This window comes from Oryzias latipes, chromosome 2 (assembly GCF_053564925.1).
Source record: "Oryzias latipes strain Hd-rR chromosome 2, Olatipes_Hd-rR_3.1".
In the NCBI taxonomy this organism is placed as follows: Eukaryota; Metazoa; Chordata; class Actinopteri; order Beloniformes; family Adrianichthyidae; genus Oryzias; species Oryzias latipes.
In genome coordinates, this window is record NC_136238.1 from 3712667 (window position 1) to 3735249 (window position 22583).

A 22583-nucleotide genomic window follows, 5' to 3' on the forward strand; every position below is an offset into this window, starting at 1 on the left:
AACCCAAGTGACGTCACCATTTATCTGCTTGCCACAGTGTCTCATCGGTGCCTTAGTAATTATTCAGGGATAACAACATCTAGTCCTATAAAACAGACTTCTCTGAGTCCCTGGTATTTCTCCAGTTTCTCATGTTCCTTCTGATATTCCCATCGCTTGGCACTGCCACAGCCACCACAACGGCTTTCCTCTGTTCTTTATCCACCACTACAATGTCTGGTTGGTTTTCCATTACCATCCTATCAGTCTGGATAGGAAGTTCCACAGGATCTTTGCCCTCTCATTTTCTACCACCTTCGGAGGTGTTTCCCATTTTGACCTTGGGGTTTCCAGTTCATATTCTGCACACATGTTCCTGTATATTATTCCAGCCACTTGCTTGTGGCGCTCCATGTATGCTTTCCCTGCCAGCATTTTACACCCTGCAGTTATGTGCTGGATTGTTTCAGGCGCCTCTTTGCACTGCTTACACCTTGGATCTTGTCTGGTGTGGTAGATCTGAGCCTCTATCGTCTGGTGCTCGGGGCTTGGACCATCAGCTGCCTCACAGACAGACCACAGTTTGTGAGGCTGCGTGACTGTGTGTGTGATGTGGGGGTCTGCAGCACGGGGGCACCTCGGGGGACTGTGCTCTCCCCCTTCTTGTTCACCCTGTACACATCGGACTTCACCTACGACTCCCACCACTGTCCCCTGCAGAAGTTCTCAGAGGACAGTGCCGTTGTGGGCTGTGTATCGGGGGGGCGAGCAGGAGTACAGGGGGGTCATGTCTGACTTTGTTGGCTGGTGTGAAGTTAACCACCTGCTACTAAACACCAGTAAGACGACGGAGCTGGTCCTGGACTTCAGGAGGTCCTCACCACCACAGTCACCGGTGGACATCCAGGGTTCAGACATTGAGGTCGTGGACACATTTAAATAACTGGAAGTTCAACTAAATAGCAGTGGTCCAACAACACGGATGCTCTGTACAGGAGGGGTCAGAGTCGCCTTCACCTGCTGAGGAGACTGAGGTCGTTCGGCGTTTGCAGACAGCTGCTGAGGACCTTTTATGACACTGTGGTGGCCTCAGTGGTCCTTTATGGAGTTGTGTGCTGGGCGGGGGGCAGTACAGGCAGAGACTTGAAGAGGCTTAATAAACTGGTCAGGAAGGCCGGCTCTGTCCTGGGCTGCACACTAGAGTCCATGGAGGAGGTGGGGGACAGGAGGAAGTTGGCTAAGCTGACATCCACCATGGATACCCCCTCCCAACCCCTGCACCAAACTGTGGAGGCACTGACCAGCTCCTTCAGTACCAGACTGTTGCTCCCACAGTGCAAGAAGGAGCTACCACAGGTCATTCCTCCCCACAGCCATCAGACTGTACAACGCCGTGTTACAGTGACACTCCACGGTCCCAGGGGTGTTTCTCTTTTTCTTTCTTTCTCTAATCTATTCATTTTACTTTTATTGAAGTTGTTGCTGTTTTCATTTCTTTTTGTCCCTGAACAGTTGTTTGTTTTGGTGTGTACTTTATCACTTACCTATTTGTTTGTATTTAACAAAAAACTAATTGTACATGTGTTTTATAGTTGATCACATGTTTTTGCACTTTCGCAGCTTAATATTAATATGTATTTATTTATTTAATAAGAATGTTATTTTTAATGATTATTTTAATAATTTTGATCATTTGAATAATAGTAATACGTATCAAACTTAGGATAATTAGACATAAAATTAAATATTGCTCGAAAGGGAGTGGAAGGAAGTGAATTTATATAATCCCACCCCTGTTCTACTGTAACCATTTTATGACATGATTTATCAATATCCGGTTCATCACTTTTATCAGACAGAATTAAGAATCCTTAAATATCAATAAAGCACATGACAAAGATGAATTACTTAATTATTATGTAGAAAATAAGTATTTTAGAAATCAACATCAGATCAGTTATCTACAGTATATATGCAGATTATATACTTCAGAAAAACAATGCATATGATTAAAAAAATAAAACTATGTCAGTAAAATAAACATAAGACTGTTTCAGAAATGTTCATATCAAAAATTTATCAAGTATCTAAAGTTAAATATATGTGCAAATTATGTTTCATTAGAAAAAATCATGAATCCATTTTTGGAGCAAGTGAAATAAAATAATTAGAAATCAATCAATTTAACCATCTTCAATAATTGAAAGAGAATTCTTTTTATCTTTATATTCTTTTTATTTTTTTTTATTATAAGGTAATGCTGTGAAATAAAATCAAATAAGAAAAAATGGTCCATATTCTGTTGATTGTCAAAAAAAAAAAAGACTTTTCTTAAATCAAAGTAAAATCTATTGGAATTTAAACTTTTTTTTTGGTCCATAATTCAAATGAAAATCCATGTTTAACTCTCAGTTCCATTTCATTTTAAAATTATATTAAATCTATTGCATTTTCATTCACCTTCATGTTTTCATGTCAAATTTCAAAAGAAATTGCTAAACAGCCCCCCCCCCCCCCCCCCATGAATAATTCATTTTCATTTCCAGGTGGTCATGATTTTTCCTCCAAAATCTCTCCTGAAAATGTCATCTGTCAGTGTCTCATCAGGGCGGGTCCCACCTAACTGAATGGACCAAGTTCCTGGACCTCCAGCTGCATCACTGCTCCTGAACACACTTTTCTGTCTCATTGCAGGTTGAAGGAATGCAGTTTGTCAGAGATCAGCTGTGAAGTTTTGGTCTCAGCTCTGAAGAAAAACCCGTCCAATCTGACAGAACTGGACCTGAGCTGGAACTGGAACCTGCAGGATCCAGGAGTTGTTCATCTGTGTGGTTTTCTGGAGAGTCCAGACTGCAGACTGCAGACTCTGAGGTCAGACTCCATGTTTCAGTTGTGTTCACATCAATATGATGAGTCCAGATGACTGACTGATGACATGACTACAGAGTGATGACTGACCCCCCCATTCCCACCTTACCGTATGCTGCTGCTGAGACTCTGAGGCTCCTTTTTCTCTTTTTTCAGAGGTTCTCATGTAGATCTAGTCTGACAATAATCCTGTCCAAAGGGGAATATTTTCAGTCTAACTTTGAATGTAGAAACTGAGTCGGCCTCTCTTCCATGAGCTTGGAGTTTATTCCATAAAACAGGGGCTTGGTGGCTAAACGCTCTACCTCCAACTGTACTTTGACTAATTCTAGGAACCACAAGCAGTCCTGCATTTAGTGAGTGAAGTGTTCTGATTGGATGGTAAGGGACTATGAGGTCTTTGATATAGGATGGGGTCATTCCATGTAAGGCCTTTTAGGTTAACAGGAGGATCTTGAACTTGATTCTAGAATCAACTGGGATCCAGTGAAGTGAAACTAACACAGGAGTGATGTGATCTCTTCTGGTAGTTCCTGCTAACAATCTAGCTGCTGCGTTCTGAACAAGCTGGAGACTTCTTAAGGAACTCTTAGGACACGCTGCTAACAAAGAGTTACAGTAATCCAGTCTAGACGTAACAAACGCATGGATGAGTTTTTCAGCATCACTCTTAGAGAGTAGATTTCTGATCTTAGCTATATTGAACAGTGAAAAAAGGCAGTTTTCCACGTCTGAGATCTGTGAGCCTTAAATGCTAAATCCTGGTCAAATCAAAGCTCTTCAGAACTTCTCTCTGGGTAAATGGTCTGGCTGAAGCGCTGATCTCCTCTGCCATGATCAAACTTGCTTCACTTTGTGATTCTTGTTTCCGTCTTGTCCTTACAGTGGACAACGTACGGACAAGACGGTACAGTTACAACACAATACATTAACTCATGGCCCAGAAGGGTTACAACACAACATGTTAACTTACCTCACAACACTTTAACTCACAACAGAAGTAAAGCAGCAATTGAAGTGCTTTTATTCTGAAATTTCCACTGGGCTGAGCGGCTAACTACCTAACAAAAGGTAATGTCACGGTGAGCTGTGGAGGGAGCATGTTATTGCTACAAGAGAAGCTAGCAGCAGTGTTGCCAGAAACTTTCTCTTTATTACGGTTCTCCTTCCTCTAAACACACACAATATGAACGCACACTCCTCCCTCCGCTCTCACACCCCTCCCTCTCTGTCGCGGCAAGTGCGCTACTCTCCTCTCCTTTCTTCTGCTCCCTCCTCTCACACACGCATGTGCGGTCCCCAACACACACACACCCACTCCGCAACACTAGACACCAAGAATGTGGAGAGATGGGGTTTAGTATTTTGGAGAGTTCTACTTGGTAATCATGTTTCCATGTTTGAGATCACAGGATCATCCCAGAGAGAGTCTCTGCTTCAACTCCTGCAGTGAAAGCTGCGTCTAAATCTGACGCTGTGTTTCAATCTCTCTGACAGAGTTTGAAGCCAAAGCCCCTCCCCCGCCTCTCTACCTGTTCACCTGTTCACATCCTCCAGCTGAGAGTTGTTTCCCCCCGCGCTCCTCCAGTGTATCCTACACAGAGAGTGCAAAATACGGTCATCATAGGTCGACACGATAGTCGAGGCGCTCCGGCCTAGCACACGGAGGAAAGAGCCGCATATAGCGGGGATAGAGCGGGTTACGAAAATTAATGAAAGAAGGCCGGCCCGCTGAAGAAATATTCAATACTATCAGGCATGTCCCCGTTTGGAATGTTCTCTGGGCTACCAACCCCCGCTGTTCCCCGAGCAGGAGAAGGAGGTGGCAGTTCCCTCAGTCCAACACCTCTACCGCCGATGCAGACGCATTTGGACGGAGGCCCGTGCTGGCCTTCAACGCTCATCTGCAAACAACAAGCGGCTGGCTGACCGGCACCGGTTGCGAGCTCCCACTTAAATGCCGGGTCAGTCTGTCCTTTTGTCCACAGTGTTTCATGTGTCCCAGTTCACGAGTAGTCTCCATCAGATCGCTCCACCGCCTCCGCCTCCTTGTGTCATCGACGGACACCCGACCTGGACGATCAGTCGCCTGATGGGCGTCAGACGACGGGGTCAGGGTCTTCAGTACTTCGTGGATTGGCGGGGTTACGGTCCTCAGGAGAGGTCCTGGGAACCTGCCTCTTACATCCTGGACCAGAACATGAAGCGGGATTTCCACCGCCGGCACCCTGACAAACCTGGTGGTGCGCTCCTTGAAGATGGGGTACTGTCAGGTTCTGGGCCAGGGTGGTTGTTGGGTTTTGTTTTGACACTTCCGGTTTTTTGTCTCTGCTCGTTTGTTCTATCTTTACCTTATTGGTCTCACCTGTTGCTGAATCACCTGGAGGGTATTTAGCCTGCACTGATCCCGTCCCTGTCATGGGATCGTTTTGGATTATTGTTACAATCGTGTTATTAAAACCTACGATTTGACTACGAGTCCCTGCGTCTGCGCCTGTGTCCTCACCTGCGAGCACAATTGTAAACAGGTATTTTATATAGAAAACCTTTTGGTTGCTTAGAGCTCTAAATATAAAAACAATGCTTTTATATCACTAAGACACAGATGGAGAAGTATATCAACTGGATTAGTAACAGGGTGGCATGTTTAGGTTTAATTAGGTTAAAAACTTACATCACTAGACAACATGAAGCTGTTCATCACATTATTGACCTAAACATGTAAACATATACTTGGCTCTGCGGTTAGGAAACAGTATTTGGGAATCTCTTCATATCAGGAGCCAGCCTGGCCATTGGAACATCGCCACAGCGCCCACCCAGCCTGGGACAGCAACGGGGTCCACTTCACAGCTGTGAGGCTGCAAAGTTTAACTCCAGCTGCCCCAGCAAGGGTGACAACTGCAGCAACATCCACCGACCAAGCCGGCAAGCCCTGGCAGAAAAGATCCCCACAAGAAACACTGGCTCCAGCAAGCTGTTCCATAAAAAAATATAGTTTTGCCATTGCCTTGCATCTCGCAGTTCAAGAGGTTTAGTTTTCCAGTAATGTCGGTCAAAAATGCAAGTTCAGATTCACCAAATTCATATTCACCATATTCAGCAGATATCTCCTCCAATAGCACCTTGAAAATCCTGTGCTGTTTTGCCTTGCAGCTGAGGAAGTTTATGATTTTCACTATAGTAGTCATTATGTGTCTAGGGTAGAGGTAAGATCTTAAGCCCGAGCCCGAGTCAGAACCCGACCCGACCCGACCCGAATTTCGGGCACTAAATGACAATCATTACGTTCGGGTCGGTTCGGGCCGGGCTTCTCTCTCGCTGACTTTTTTAATAAATATATTGTAATGGCTGCAAAGAAGCTCCTTAGGCGGGCGGTTGTCAAACGGCTCTTTATTAATCCTGAACGTCAGAATGGTTACGCACGAACCGAAAGGCACAGCCAGCTTCTTCTTACTCAGAGGGACAACGTTCACCGAACGCACACATCCCCGATATGGAGCAGCAAGAAGTCAAGGATAAACTTAAGACAGGGGAACTGAAAAGTCAAACATGCACCGCCGTGGCTGCACTATTTCTCCGCGTAATGAAGCGAGTGCGCATCAAGATCTGTCTTTCACTCTCTTTGTCTGGCCTCTTATTCTGTGTTCCAGCGTTATTTCATTGTGCAAATGCATTTATCATGATCATAAAAATATGTAGATTATTTTAACGTTAAATCTTGCGTTTTTTTTCTGCCAAAAATACCATGGGATAATTTGAAATTTCGGGTTTGCTTCAGGCTCGGGCCTGCAAGTCAAGTTAATTGGTCGGGTTCTGGCCGGGTTCGGCTTTAATGCCCGCGGACCTGTGTCGGGTCGGGCTGGATTTTTTAGGCCCGAACTTACCTCTAGTCCAGGGCCAATCACTTTTACACATAAGTCCTACTGGTGAATGACGCAGCAGTAATGCAGACATTTTGGAAAGTCTGGGTCAGCTTTACAGTGAGTGATGAAACCTGTTTGTTTATTGATCATAGCAGGAGTCCCGTCTGCAGTCACTGCTGCCAGCTTTACTAATGGTACATTATTCTGCACAAAGACTTTTTCACCATGTTATACATTTCAACTCCTTTTGTAGTTGTTTGTAAGGGCAGTTGTGTCAAGAGTTCTTCTCTTGATGTTGATAAAAACCGACAGCTATGCAGTAATGCTGCTTTCCAGACTCATCACACTGGATGCTAAACCACCTGCACTTTGCAAGATCCCGGTCCAGCTAATTGGCCAAGTTATCAGACATAGCTGACACTTGTCTAGACATTGTAGTGGAAATTAGATCAGTTCCATTTTTCTCATCATTAGGTACAGTGTTATTAATTATCATTATTGCTTGATTGATTTTTAATCTGAAAATGCCTTTTTCTGGATGAGAAATTGAGCAGGTCTAAACAAGGCTTCAGTTGAAGAATTTTTTTTCATGCTATATGCAAAAGTCTCTGTCCTTAAAGCCAACAGATTACAGCCCCCCACCCCCCACCTACAGGCTCCTGTCATGTTAACAGTAGCTTGCAGCTCCAGAAAGCAGAAGGAAGAACGACATTTAACAGCTTACGCAGGGCGTTGCTCGCGGGTTGGTCGCCTGTGCCAGGCGGTCGCACGTGCTCGGGCCCGCTAAATGCTACTTGTAGCTTTAATTAGACTGGTGTTTTTTTGTGTAGTCTGCATTGCAGGTGTCGTGGCTCCATAAACACTCCAGTACAGAAAGAAAACAGAGACCAAAGGTCAAAAACAGGCCTACTGATGACATCTGTACATATTATCTGTTACTGAAGGCAGGAATCCAGCATATTTTTGCAATACAATAGACATGCATATATAGAATCCAGTAAATGCATGATAAAAGATCATAGAAAATACAATACCCCTGTCTCGATCTCTTAAGAGATCCAAAATCAAAAATGAAAAACCTAAAAGAAGAAACCCCACCCCACAATAACAACACACACAAACAAAGCAAAAGAAGGACAAAACATCACAAACACAGTGCCACCGCATCCCCCCACCCCCCTCCACCAACAAACCCAGGACCCCCCTGCTGCCAACAAGGTCATCATTCCCTTTGGGGCCCGGCTGTCAATGGTGGAGGACAGGAGGTGGACGACGAGTGAACCATCAAACAACAACCACACACACAAAACGAATCAAACAACAACCACACACACAAAACGAATCAAACAACAACCACACACACAAAACGAATCAAACAACAACCAAACGCACAAAATAGCAACAAACACAAAAATCACAAAAGATATAATCCCACCTGACCCGACTCACCACAGACCTGAATAAACATTTCACAAAAACACCACAACATGGATGACCTCACAAATGCTGAAATCAAACCAACACAGAAAAGTAGGAGAGAAACTCAACCACCTGATGTTCTTCTCCTCTCCTGAGTCCTACCACTAGGGGCGCTCCAGCCCTATTCTTGAGGAGGAGAACTTTAGGAGCACATGACTCCTGGTGCAACCCGGGGACTATTCTGCCCCTGTGTGGGTTGAGCCTCTGTGGGAAACCGCTGGATCAGCTGCTGCCTGGAGGTCCTGCTGGACCCGTGTCAAAGGTCACTGTGGTTCATCTGCTGCCTGGAGGTCCTGCTGGACCCGTGTCAAAGGTCGCTGTGGTTCATCTGCTGCCTGGAGGTCCTGCTGGACCCGTGTCAAAGGTCACTGTGGTTCATCTGCTGCCTGGAGGTCCTGCTGGACCCGTGTCAAAGGTCACTGTGGTTCATCTGCTGCCTGGAGGTCCTGCTGGACCCGTGTCAAAGGTCGCTGTGGTTCATCTGCTGGAGGTCCTGATGGACCCATGTCAAAGGTCACTGTGGTTCAGCTGCTGCCTGGAGGTCCAGCTGGACCCGTGTCAAAGGTCACTGTGGTTCAGCTGCTCCAATGAAACCAGGTGTCACCTTTGCCTTGGACCCTCACTGCATGCGACGTTCTCTCCACAACTTGGAAGGGTTTGTCCAACATGCTTCTGACCATCTCCATTTGATGACCTTTATCAGCACCCAGTCAAGACCTGCGTCAGTCTCAGTGGGGACTCATTCTGGACTCTTCACCCCCTGTTTGGAGAAAACTGATAAAAAACTATGGAGAGAATTTTAATAATCATTGTGTTATTTGAGCTTCCCGAGCATGGAAACCGTGACGGTGTCCCTGTAAAAAGTTCTGTCTGCTACTCATGTGGGTCAAACTTACTCTCTGAATAACTGAGCATCTGATTGACATCAGAGCAAATGGTAGAGAGTCAACCCCATTTACTTTGGTGTGTGCACAGATTTTACCCAATTCAGTTTTGACTGTGACCTGACTTTGATGGGAAAACCATGATGATGGATGTACTGATTAACCAGACATTTATCACTGATTTGATGTCCTCCCTCTTGGTAGACCACGCCTCTGGTCACCCAGTAAATTCATCCATGCACACCAACACATACCTGTGACCTCTGATGGAGGTCACCATGTCTGGAAAATCAATTCTGATCTCCTCATTCTGCCTCTGGTTTCCACCAGAAACCTCTCTGGTTTTCCTGGTGACATCCCTATATGTATGTTAATCAGTGCTGTATGCGATGGAGATGTCAATGTCCATGCGGGAACCTCCCAAATGGATAAATAAAGTTGTCTGTCTGTCTGTCTGTCTGTCTGTCTGTCTGTCTGTCTGTCTGTCCGTCCGTCCGTCCGTCCGTCCGTCCGTCCGTCCGTCCGTCCGTCCGTCCGTCGTCATATGCTGATCTCAATGCATCCTTGTCATGCCTGAAACAACAACCATCTGTAGAACTCTTTGCTCCCTGTGGACTGCACATCCTACCTGATCTTTTCCTGTTTGTTCCACCGGTTCAGCACACACATGTGTTGTTCCTGTGCTCATTTGGTCTGTGATGTTGATCCCTTTGTGTGTGAATGTGAGCCACTCCCAGGAGTGGGATGTGTGGTCAATATTTGTAATGGGTATTCCATGACTGTGTGCTAGAGTGGTTTGGTTCCTCCAACTGTATGTTAGGTGCATTTGTGATGTCTCATGTCCATGTTGTCTAACATAACGCTTAGGTACATAAGTATTACTCTTCCTCCCCCTTTTGTCTGGAACAGAACAGCGTTTGCTAGATCTTCTGTTCCAGAAACACCAAGAAAGAACGGGCTACTACATATAATCTGGTGTGGCCAGCTCAGAGGCTGCAGCCAGGGTCTATTTTAGTTCAATGACAGCAGTTTCAGCCTCTGTAGTCCAGTGCAGGTCTGCTTTAAGGTTCCTCCTATTCTGCTGTCTGACCATGTCATGGAGTGGTTGGTTCAATCCTGTGTAATTGGTGACGTAATGTCTGCTGCAGCCAGTCAGACCTAAAATGACAAATCAGAATTTCATCCCCATACATGAGAGTGACGTTGGCTTCCAGGGGACAGTCAGAAAGCACCTCCTTTAATACCTGATGGGAAATTCCTGGAGAGAGTGAGAACCCCTGTTGAAAACATGTGTAACACATCTGCTGGTCTCACACGTAAATGAGAAGATGTCTACACTCAGGATGTAGAAGCAGACAGAAAAAAGATAAAACATCAGTGAGGTCAATGCGTGTAAACCAGGAGTGGGAGTGGTCCAGTTCAGCCAGGGCTACGAATGGATTAGGATCAGAAACGGTAGAAGAGCTCAAAATATTATTTACAGCGGGTAAATTGGTGGGTAATTTACCGACCCATCATCTGTGGTGCTCTGAGCCCACAGATGGAAACGAGGGGCATTTTAGAAATCACATTTTTTAATCAAAGTAAAATTATTGGAGTATTGGTTCATAATTCAAATGAAAATCCATTTTTAACTCTCAGTTTCATTTCATATAAAAGTTATATTAAATCTACTGCATTTTCATTCACCTTCATGTTTTTGGGTCAAAGTCAGAAAAAGAAATTGCTAAACAGCCCCCCCCCCCCCCCGAAGCATTATTCATTTTCATTTCCAGGTCTTCATGATTTTTCCTCCAAAATCTCTCCTAAAAATGTCATCTGTCAGTGTCTCATCAGGGCGGGTCCCACCTGACTGAATGGACCAAGTTCCTGGACCTCCAGCTGCATCACTGCTCCTGAACACACTTTTCTGTCTGATTGCAGGTTGAAGGACTGCAGTTTGTCAGAGATCAGCTGTAAAGTTCTGGTCTCAGCTCTGAAGAAAAACCCGTCCAATCTGACAGAACTGGACCTGAGCTACAACAAAATCCTGCTGGATTCAGGAGTTCTTGATCTGTGTGGTTTTCTGGAGAGTCCAGACTGCAGACTGCAGACTCTGAGGTCAGACTCCATGTTTCAGTTGTGTTCACATCAATATGATGACAAAGTTGTGTTAGGACTGAACTGCAGACATGAGGCTCATCAGCTCTGCTCTGTGTCTTTGGTCCAAGAGACTCCTTTAAAGCAGTGCAGAAGCAGCAGCCTCACGTGCACGCTCACATGCACTCTGAGTCCTGCTGTGTTTCAGCAGATGCAGCTGAGAGTCCAAAGGGTTAGGGTGACAGAGTCCTGCTGCAGCTGGATGCTGCTCTGACAGACACATCCTCCACAAACATCCTCACCTTTTCATCCACAAACATCATCACATCATCCATCAAAGCTCCCAGCAGCTTCTGACTCTTCATTCAGAGCTGAAGTCATGCTTGATCAGGGATCAATGTCCAACATTTGCTGCTGACTCTTCCTCATCACTTCCTTCTTCTCTCTGCTTTGATCTGTTGGAGCTGAAAGTCTCTGCTTGAAGGGCTGCAGCAGAGAAGGACTGGAAGATCATCTCCTGAAAACTGGGAGGAAGACTTTCCAGCATCCTGCTGCTGAAATTCTCCCATGATTCAGTGCTGTTTGGAGAAGAGCTGAGCAGAAAGAGGAAGTGGACTTTTTCTGCTGTTGCTGCAGAAACATCAGTTGGTTTGGATGCAGCCACAGGCTGATGTTTGACTTTCACACATCTGGACTTCTTTCCTGAAGCAGCTGCATGTTGTCCTGAATGTTCCTGAATGTTCTTCTTCTCTGCTTCTGCTGGACTCTTCTGATCTGCTGCTGTTGCTTCACATCTTTGGACTTTTTCTAAACTTTCTGATCTTCTTCAGCTCTGAACTCTTTAGAAGAAGTGAAGGATGAAAAACAGGAACTTTGTCTTTAAACTCAACTCTTTCTTCTGGATTCAGGTTGATGGACTGCAGTTTGTCAGAGATCAGCTGTGATGCTCTGGTCTTAGCTCTGAAGTTCAACCCGTCCCACCTGACAGTACTGGACCTGTGGAACAACAACCTGCAGTCTTCAGATGTTCAGCAGCTCCAGGATCTGGTGGAGAGTCCAAACTCCAAACTGCAGACTCTGAGGTCAGTAGAGGGTTGGAGTCAGTCCAGCTGCTTCCAGATGTTTGGTCCTAAAGTTAGTCTGAGAGCAAAGATGCAGAGTTTCCTGTGAAGCTGCAGCTTCTCAGTGAAGCTCTGAGGAGAATGATGACAGGTTTCATTACAACAGTCAGCCAATCAGAGCAGCAGAAGCTCCAACAGGTGAAGATGACAGGAAGCTGCTGCTCTGAACAGGACTGAAGCTCCTGCTGCTCTTTCTGCTGCTGTGCTGCATCACTGACTGACAGACCAGGATCAGGAGACACTCCTTCATCTCTGTCTCTCTACTTTCTGCAGCTTCTGAATCTGATGTTCCTCCTGGAGGAGCAGAGAGGAGCAGCAGCAGCAGCTGGTCTGCAGAGATGTCGTGACTGGACGGTGTTCCTGGGAGGTGGAGAGCAGAGTGATGGAGGAATCAGAGGAAGTGGAGATGAGTGTCAGAGCTGCAGCAGGAACTGATCTGAGATCAGCTCCACTGTCTCTCAGTTATGTTGCTGCAGCTCCCCCAGTGGACTGATGGAGAACTGCACTTCCTCTAATTCTAACTTCTGAAAGGTCACTATGGGGTCAAATTGTGAAGTTTGGTCGTTTCCTGCAAATAAACACTGATATGAATTTGTAACAACAACCAGTAAATAGCTGGTAAACTAACCTGGCTCCAGTTAGTTTCCATTTTAAATAAAAAAGTTTCCTCTTGGTTCAAAGTAAACCTGGACGGTTTCTCTAAACTGATGTGGATGGAGGCCCTAGCTCTAGCTGGAAACACTGCTACAACGTGAAGGGGATTGTCATGGATGGTTACCTCTCAGGTTGGACACGCCCCTGACCAGGTGCCAGTGGTTGTATTGATGATTGAGGATCAGATAGAAGAGTTGGAGCAGCATAGCAGCCCCAGTCTGCAGTCTAACAGTGGTGACATCAGGCTGGGCTCATGGGCTGATTTGGAAGAGAGAGAAACTGTCATCTCCACTTCTTTGTTTTTTCTATACACATTTATCTGAATTATTTCACTTTTTTACGTTTTCTAAAGTCATTTGATGCTGCAGCTACCAGACAAAAACCAACAGAATAAAACAATAAAAATGTAAAAATGTATATGAGAGTCCAACCCCTCTCTAAGGACTGAGTTTCAGAACCCAGGCTATGTCTGGAGGTGAGCCCGACTATATCTAGACGGGATCTCTCAACCTCTCGCACCAGCTCAGGCTCCTTTCCTCCCAGAGAGGTGACGTTCCATGTCCCAAAAGCCAAGTTCCATGACCGGGGTTTGGGCCGCCGAGGCACCCGCCCTCGACTGCCACCAAAACCACAATGCATCGGCCGCTTTTGAGGTCTCCTACGGGTGGTGGGCCCATGGGAAGAGCCCCGGTCACCAGGCCTGTGAGCCCCAACCCCGGGCCTTGCTCCAGAGTAGGACCCGGGTAACGCCAATCCGGGCAACGTAATCGGGTCCTTGCTGTTTCCTTTCATCAGGAGTTCTAAATCGCTCTTCGTCTGGCTCGTCATCCAGGACCGGTTTGCCATGGGAGACCCTACCAGGGGCTTAAGTCCCAGACAGCTTAGCTCCTGGGATCACTCGAGCTCTCAAACTCCATCACATTAAGTTGGGGGTTCACGGGGGATTAGGAGGCAGGAGGTCAATGATCGACTTTGTAGTTGTTTCAGGCGACCTTCGGCCTTGTGTCTTGGACACTCTGGTGAAGAGAGGGGCGGAGCTGTCCACTGATCACTACCTGCTGGTGAGTTGGATTCGCTGGCGGGGAAAGAGGCCGGAAAGACTTGGAAGACCCAAACGTACTGTGAGGGTCTGCTGGGAACGTCTGGCTGAGCCCTTCCCGTTAGGGAAGTCTTTAACTCCCACATCCGGGAGAACTTCAAACAGGTACCGAGGGAGGTTGGGGACATTGAGTCCGAGTGGACCATGTTTTCCACCTCCATTGTCTCGGCTGCTGCTCAGAGCTGTGGTCGCAAGGTCTCTGGTGCCTGTCGCGGCGGTAACCCCCGAACCCGGTGGTGGACACCAGAAGTAAGGGATGCCGTCAAGCTGAAGAAAGAGTCCTACCAGGCTTGGCTGGCCTGTGGGACTCCAGAGGCAGCTGATTGGTACTGGCAGTCAAAGCGAGCTGTAGCCCGGACTGTTGCGGATGCAAAAACTCGGGCCTGGGAGGAGTCCGGTGAGGCCATGGAGAAGGACTATCGGTTGGCCTCGAAGAAATTCTGGCAAACCATCCGCGGCCTCAGGAGGGGAAAGCAGTTCTCCGCAGGCACCGTTTTCAGTGCAGGTGGGGGGGCGTTGACCTCGACTGGGGACATTGTCGGGCAGTGGAAGGAATACTTCGAGGATCTCCTCAATCCCACTGACACGCCTTCTTTTGAAGAAGCAGAAAATGAGGACTTTGGGGGGAGGCTGTCTATTACCCGGGCTGAAGTCACTGAGGTATTCAACGAGATCCTCAGTGGCAAGGCCTTGGGAGTGGATGAAGTCCGCCCTGAGCACCTCAAGTCTCTGGATCCTGTGAGAGTGTCTTGGCTAACATGTCTCTGCAGCATTGCGTGGCAGTTGGGAACTGTAACACTGGACTGGCAGACAGGGGTGGCGGTTCCCCTCTTTAAGAAGGGGGACCGGAGGGTGTGTTCCAACTACTCCTCACCCTCTCTGGGAAAGTCTATGCCAGGGTACTGGAGAGGAGAGTCCATCCGATAGTCGAACCACAGATTCAGAAACATCAGTGCGGTTTCCGTCCTGTTCCTGGAACAGTGGACCCACTCTACACCCTATCTAGGTTGCTGGAGGGATTGTGTGAGTTCGCTCACCCAAACCATATGTGTTTTGAGGATTTGGAGAAGGCGTTCGACCGCGGGGGCCCTTACTGAGAGCTGTCCGGTCTCTGTATGACCGGAGTAGGAGCTTGGTTCGCATAGCCGGCAGTAAGTCAGACCTGTTCCCGGTCCATGTTGGACTCCAGCAGGGCTGCCCTTTATCACCGGTTCTGTTCATAGTTTTTATGGACAGATTTTGTAGGCGCAGCCAGGGGCCGGAGGGGATCTGGTTTGGGGACCACAGGATTTCCTCTCTGCTTTTTACAGATGATGTTGTCCTGTTGCCATCTCTCGGTGGTGGTGTGTCCCTGTCCCTGTCCCAGGTGGAGGAGTTTAAATATCTTGGGGTCTTGTTCACGAGTGAGGGAATACCGGAGTGTGAGATTGACAGGCGAATCGGAGCGGCGTCCGTAGTTATGCAGTCGCTGTATCGGTCTGTTGTGGTGAAGAGGGAGCTGAGCCAAAAAGCAAAAAAAGCATCTCTCGGCTGGCCTGGGAATGCCTCGTAGTCCCGCCAGAGGAGCTGGAGGAAGTGGCCAGGGTGAGGGAAGTCTGGGCATCTCTGCTTAGACTGCTGCCCCCGAGACCTGGTCCTGGATAAGCGGAGGAAGATGGATGGATGGAAATGTATATGAAATAGACATTAAAAACTAGTTTGAATGATGTTTTTCTGCGAAAAGTTGATTGAATTAGTGATGAACAGAAGCACAAATACAGAAAGACATCCTCAGCGGGGGGGTTACCAGCAAACAGCACCTTTAGCCAAAATAGATCCAGATGTGAGAATCAAACACTCCTCTACACACTGAAGCAAGCAGCTCTACAAAAGGTTCTGGTTCTGTTTGGAAGAGGAAAAATCCCAGCAGAACTTTAGTCATCAACAAGTTTAGGAAAACGTCTCTGCTGCAGAACACAGGAGAACCAAACCAACTCATGTGTCTGTGTGGGACTGGAAGTTCAGAAAAGTCCTCATGGCTTTGAGATGCTTTTTGGGAACAAACAGATCCCAGAGTGGAAAGCCCACACCATGACAGCGCCGCCTCCTTTAAGGCTGGAAGCTACATCTCCAAAATACACTTTGGTGGCTGTTTTGGAGCAGATGAGAACTTTTTCAAACGGTAAAAACGTCTGCAGCTAGAAAAGTACAACTCTGTTGAACAACGGACTTTAATTTTGAAAATTACAATGACTTGGTTTCATTTAAAGTAGATTTATACATGTGTGTATTTGTTATTTACAATGATGTACTTATTGCAAACCTGAAAGTGAATCCTTGGAAAATGACATCATGTGCAATAAAGTTTGAATGATTGAATAAATAAATCAATAAATAATCAACACAGAGTTCTGTGTGTCTGCAGGATGTTTGTATGCATTTATACATGCCAACATATCCCAGAATTCCCTGGTTTCAGCACCATCATGTTTTAAAAACAACTTTATTCCACAAAAAGGAAATAAATCCAGTAGAAAACATCAAACTAAAGCTTGGTGGGTGATGCTAAAGCTGCTGACGCCCTCTTTTTAGATTTGATTATTATTGAAATATAATCATTACAAACTCTCAGACACAACCACACAATGATGCAAGGCACAGCTCTACACACACAAAACAACGTCTACATGTCTAAAAATCTAGAAATCTTTCAGCATCAATGACATTTCAAGGCATTTAACAATCTGGACTCTAGATCAGTAACTATTCCAAATGTCATCAATAAAGGATTTGAGTTCTGAATCCATTCAATGAGGAGAAATACAGTCTGACTTCAATTTCAAACACAGTCAATTCAGATGATCTGTTTTCATTTGGATGCATTTCTTTCATTTTGGGGACTACGGGCCATTTGATGAATTTCCATAGTTGATCACCTGATGTGTCTGTTATTTTAGATTGATGATACTTTACTGTTAAAGTCATGGTAGAATTGACCTTTAAAGGATTTGTTTACATATTTATCATCACATTTTTCAGTGATTTTTATTTCATCTATGACTAAATTTGGTAGTTTAATTTGAACATTGGAAGACAATATTCTATTTCTTATTAAATGGATTAAAGCAATTGGAATTTCTCTGCAGGTTTTCTGAAATTCCTTGGTTGAACATTAAATATCAAATTGACTTTTGAAGTCTCTTCATTGAAGAATTTCTCCATTTGAATCAAGAACATCGTTTCCAAAATGATCTTGAGGTCAAACCAATTCTGCTGAAACATTGTCTTCCTGTTTGTGGTCATTACTCTGTTGTTCCACAGGGGGGCGCAGTGAGGCCAAAACTAGGACTACATAGCATTTTCCACTGGAAAAGTACTTGTTGGTGAAATTCTGAAATCTTTAGAGGAAGTTTGGAAATTTCAAAGTCACATCAACAAAAAATCTAATCCAGCGACTTTTTTGAAGATGATTTGGGGAAAATGAAACCAGAATGATTCAGGATTAGCTATAAAGTCTTTAAACATTTGATTCTAAAAGTTCCAACCATTGATTCTAAATCAATCGTCTTGACACCTCCCTAATTATATTCCTGAATTAGTGGAGATTTTCTGATGAAATGGGTCTTATTTCCCCAAATAAATGTATAAATAATTGAGTATTCGTTTAATTCTTTGGATTAATGTGGAATCAAACCTGCAGGAGGCACAGCAGCTGCAGTTACCAGTGACGTCCACGAGAGAAGAAATGTCCATGTCCTTCATGTTGAACGTCTTTCTCTGTCATCAATTCACTTGATTTCTGATTTCATGCTCAACATTTTAAGCTGATGTCTTTGTGTCTCAGCCTCTAGGGGGGTATTCCAGGAAGCATGTTTAAACTTGCCTGACTTTAAGCCTGAACTCTGGCTTTGTTTTATTTGTTTAATTCTTTGGATTAATGTAGAGAGATTGTCGCGGATATATTAATGTTGAAATTCCTTCTGATTTGGAGAACAAGTTTCCTCCAAAAATGGTTCAATCTCTGATAAACTGCAGCAGCAGATCACAGCAGCAGGTGGCAGACATTACCCATAATAAGCAAACTGAAAAGAGGAGACTTTTTGACGTGGGATTCCAAAGCAGATTTTGGTAGAACGTGATAATTCTCTTTTTTAGCGTAAAGCTATTCAAGTTATGAACTGACCAATCAGATGCTTCAATAAAAGTAGGTGGAGCCTGCTGGCCCCCCACATCTAACATTGAAAACGTTTGACAGATTTCGAGTAGCCCGCTTTCAAGTGGTAGGGGTGTGGCCTTCCAACAAGCTGACTCCTGATTGGCCAAAAAGTAGTTGTGGTAGAAGCCTTGACTCAGACCGACTCGGACCAATCAGTGCTACGACTTGGAGCAGGAAGTGAACCATCTTCATGGTGATGTCACACTCTGAAAGCTCTTCATGAACACTTCAAACCATTTCTTGGAGGAAACATTGAAGATTGTTTCTAAGAGTGATGCTGAAAAACTCATCCATGCATTTGTTACGTCTAGACTGGATTACTGTAACTCCTTGTTAGCAGCGTGTCCTAAGAGTTCCTTAAGAAGTCTCCAGCTTGTTCAGAACGCAGCTGCTAGATTGTTAGCAGGAACTAGCAGAAGAGATCACATCACTCCTGTGTTAGTTTCACTTCACTGGATCCCAGTTGATCCTAGAATCAAGTTCAAGATCCTCCTGTTAACCTATAAGGCCTTACATGGAATGGCCCCGTCCTATATTAAGGACCTCATAGTCCCTTACCATCCAATCAGAACACTTCACTCACTAAATGCAGGACTGCTTGTGGTTCCTAGAATTGGTAAAAGTACGGTTGGAGGTAGAGCGTTTAGCCACCAAGCCCCTGTCTTATGGAATAAACTCCCAGCTCATGTAAGAGAGGCCGACTCAGTTTCTACATTCAAAGTTAGACTGAAAACATTCCTCTTTGGACAGGCTTATTGTCAGACTAGTTAGTATTCAGAGATTATTTAACTTAATGTTAAGTTGTTTAAATTAAACTTAATAATAACTATTTCTTTTAAAAGGCTGCTAGAAGTTGAAGCTGGGGTAACTATGGTGCTCTGGGGTTCTGTCCTCTTTTCTTTTCTACTTCTACCCTTCCTCTCCTCTATTCTTGATCATAATTTATCATTTAGTTCTCCATGCCTCTGTTTGGTGCAGTGATTCATGTATTGTCCCTCTTTTCCTCTCCCCTCCTGGGGAGTGGGAGTGCTTCCAGACTCCAGTTGGCTCATCCGTGCTCCAGTTCCTGACCGAGTACCTCGTCTCTGCTCCTGCTCCTACACCTGGCTGTGGTTCCTGCCTCTGGCTCGACTCGCGCCTTTGACTGTCCCCACAACCACGGCTGGATGAAGCTCGTCTGCTGGACTTTATATATGTAGTTGTAGATTTAGATAAGTTAATTCTTCTCTAAGAGTTCTGGTAAATCGCCTGTCCGTCCTGGGGGAGGATCCCTCCTTCATGTGGGCACCCCTGAGGTTTCTTCGTTTTTTCCGGAATCCGGTTTTTTTGGGAGTTTTTCCTTACCGCGAAGGGGGGTCTAAGGGCAGGGATGCCAGTATAGCTTAGTCAGTTTGTTAGTTCATTTTAGTATTTTTCTATTGAACTCTTTGTATTCGTGATCCTTTTGAGTTCATGTTTTACTTCGAAGCCAATCGAGACGACTGTTGTTGTGATTTTGGGCTATACAAATAAAATTGAATTGAAATTGAATTGAATTGAAGATCAGGATCATTTCTCCCAAACATGAATCTTCTTGACTCCTCCTTTCTAGCAGAGAATTGGCAGCGCTCCTCCTCCTCCTCCTCTTCCTCCTCCTCCTCCTCCTCCTCCTCCTCCACCTCTTCCTCCTCCTCTTCTTCCTCCTCCACCTCTTCCTCCTCCTCCTCCTCTTCCTCTTCCTCTTCCTCCTCCTCTTCCTCCTCCTCCACCTTCTCCTCTTCCTCCTCCTCTTCCTCCTCTTCGTCCTCCTCTTCCTCCTCCTCCTCTTCCTCCTCCTCTTCCTCTTCCTCCTCCTCCACCTTCTCCTCTTCCTCCTCCTCTTCCTCCTCTTCCTCCTCTTCGTCCTCCTCTTCCTCCTCCTCCTCTTCCTCCTCCTCCTCCTCTTCCTCTTCCTCCTCCTCTTCCTCCTCCTCCACCTCCTCCTCTTCCTCCTCCTCCTCATCTTCCTCTTCCTCCTCCTCTTCTTCCTCCTCCACCTCTTCATCCTCCTCTTCTTCCTCCTCCACCTCTTCCTCCTCCTCCTCTTCCTCCTCCTCTTCCTCCTCCTCTTCCTCCTCCTCCACCTCCTCCTCTTCCTCTTCCTCCTCCTCTTCCTCCTCCTCCACCTTCTCCTCTTCCTCCTCCTCTTCCTCCTCTTCGTCCTCCTCTTCCTCCTCCTCTTCCTCCTCCTCCTCCTCCTCCTCCTCCTCTGCCTCCTCCTCCTGCTGTCAGAAATTGTTGCTGAGTGAGGACGAGTGTAGGTGGCTCTCCATGAACAGCTGGAACTCTTCTTCCTCCAGTGGAGGCAGTCTTTGAATTCCATCCTGCTCTAGGATGGCATCAATGTTTTGGTGGCTGGAGGGATTTTCCCCAAACACATTGTTGACAGCTGTGCTGTCTGTTGCAATGTTTTGGAGCGTCCCTCTGTCCAGAGTTCAGATGGTGTGCCATTATTTTCTGGAGGTTCCAGGCCTGTCTAAACTGCTCCAGTCTTTGTGGAATTTCAGGAAGAGAAACAATCTGCAGTGAAAGTCTGTGGACATCATCATCTGGGTTTAGAAGCTCTGAATCCTCTAAGGAGTAGAACATGAGGTCAAAGTGCTGCAACACATGCAGAAATACATCACGCCAAAGGCCTTCAATGCTCTGATGGTGAACGGATCGTCCGGTTCTGAATCCTCTGTGTTCAAGTCCTTGAAGTAGATGCATGAATAAAGCCACCAGGATGTTTTCAGCACCATGGTCAGCTCTGACTCTTGATGGTAGGGCATAGAGGCATGTTGCTTTCAAACACGGAGAAAGCTCTGTTGTGGCACGATTGTCTGTGCTGCAGTTGAGGGAAGTCATCAGACGGGAGGATCCATCAATTGAACCATGAATCCCAAAACCCATCTAGAAAGGTTGAAAACCAAATATTACTGGAAGATTCTAAGACTATTGACAGTCGTCTGGAAACAATAGAGCTGGAAACTTTTTCTACTTGCTGAAGTTATTTTCAAAATCTAAAAAAAGGATGACAAGTATGGTGATAATAACCTTAGGAGACGCATGTTCCCATCAATGTGCCACAAACTATTGGGGTAAGGTACATGATAAACACGTCCTGCAACTGTCTGGCTCCATCTCCTTGCAGCAGCAGTAGGATTGACCCGTGTCAACATCTCACGCACCCTGGACCGTGTAACAAGCACACCCTGTGCACGCAACAGGGCTCTGATCATCTGCAACAGATTGGTCCAAATATCTCCATTGGCATGATATTCCCAAAACAATAGCAGACAAATGTGAATGAAATCAATACATTATATAACAATTATATTAATACTAATGATAAAAATAACTATAGAGTTGCTTAATGCCAGTAAATGGTGGTCTAATTATTTGATGGTTTCTATACTGTTTATGGCAGAAGAATATCTGATCATTTAACATGTTCAATGATCAGATATTCTTCTAGATCATAAATTTAGTAAATGGACTTAAACAGAAATAAAGGTAGAGTAGTGGTCTGGGTTGAAACATTCCCAAAGTGAAGCATTCAGGTGTTTCTCTGAAAAGCATAGATGTTCAAAACGGCCGGACTTCCCCTTTAATGTTAATGCATCTGATCAAACCTGAATCCAGTGACAGACTCACCTGAACTAATGCGCCTGACAGACAAACGTCTGTCTTCCCCAGCATGGACAACTGCCTCTATTACAGTTTGCAGTTGGAGTTCATTCTTTGTGTCTGCTGATAGCAAATGCTCAATTCTTCCCAGATTTCTGCCCCAGTTTTCAATAGAACCACCTTCTCTCTCTCCACAAATCCCCTGTGTGAGGGCTGGCTGAATTTCAGGCCATTTTCTGCTGTTTTGTTCCATTCCAGCCAACGCCATGACTGCTTCTTTCTGCTTCTGTTCAGAGAAATAAGGACATGATCCCCTTCCCATTGAAGGGAAATGGCGTATTTATGGAGATCTTCAATAGACGTTTGAGATCTCTGTAACTTTCATTCTGAATTTCATTCTAAACTGAATGACAGATATCTGCAATTGTCATTTCAGATGTGAGGAGTTGAATGTGGTTTTCAATGACGTCATTGCAGATATCTGTCATTCACTTTGGCCTCGTCATGCTAAACAAACATCTGCACAGACGTGACGCTGGAACGCGCAGCTGAACCCCCCCCCCCCCCCCCCGCATTCTGATGGAATCTTCCTGCTGCCTCCGTGGTTTTGATGCCTTTAACTAGATTCTTGGAGCAGATTGTTGAGATGGATCACAGGTTTTCTGATGGCTCTGGAGCTCTGCCTGATCCCGCGCTCCGCGTGCACCTCATCCAAAAACAGCTGGGACCTTA

At 45.6% G+C, this 22583-nt stretch overlaps 2 protein-coding genes across 3 annotated transcripts in view; both read left to right on the plus strand.

Annotated features, from left to right (window-relative positions):
- The window catches only part of LOC144982190 (NACHT, LRR and PYD domains-containing protein 12-like), a 298037-nt gene that overhangs the window by 128735 nt on the left and 146719 nt on the right, over positions 1-22583 (plus strand). The gene's annotated exons all lie outside the window — the stretch shown is intronic.
- LOC144983595 (NACHT, LRR and PYD domains-containing protein 12-like) overlaps positions 1-22583 on the plus strand; it is a 117391-nt gene that overhangs the window by 45758 nt on the left and 49050 nt on the right. The window contains exons 8-11 of one of the 2 annotated variants that reach the window (XM_078930413.1): positions 2674-2850; positions 11000-11176; positions 12064-12237; positions 12550-16416. In XM_078930413.1, the coding sequence (XP_078786539.1) occupies positions 2674-2850; positions 11000-11176; positions 12064-12237; positions 12550-12556 (535 nt within the window). In that variant the 3' untranslated portion in view covers positions 12557-16416. Of the gene's footprint in view, positions 1-2673; positions 2851-10999; positions 11177-12063; positions 12238-12549; positions 16417-22583 lie in introns of those variants that run through there. The other variant, XM_078930423.1, reaches the window with a different exon arrangement.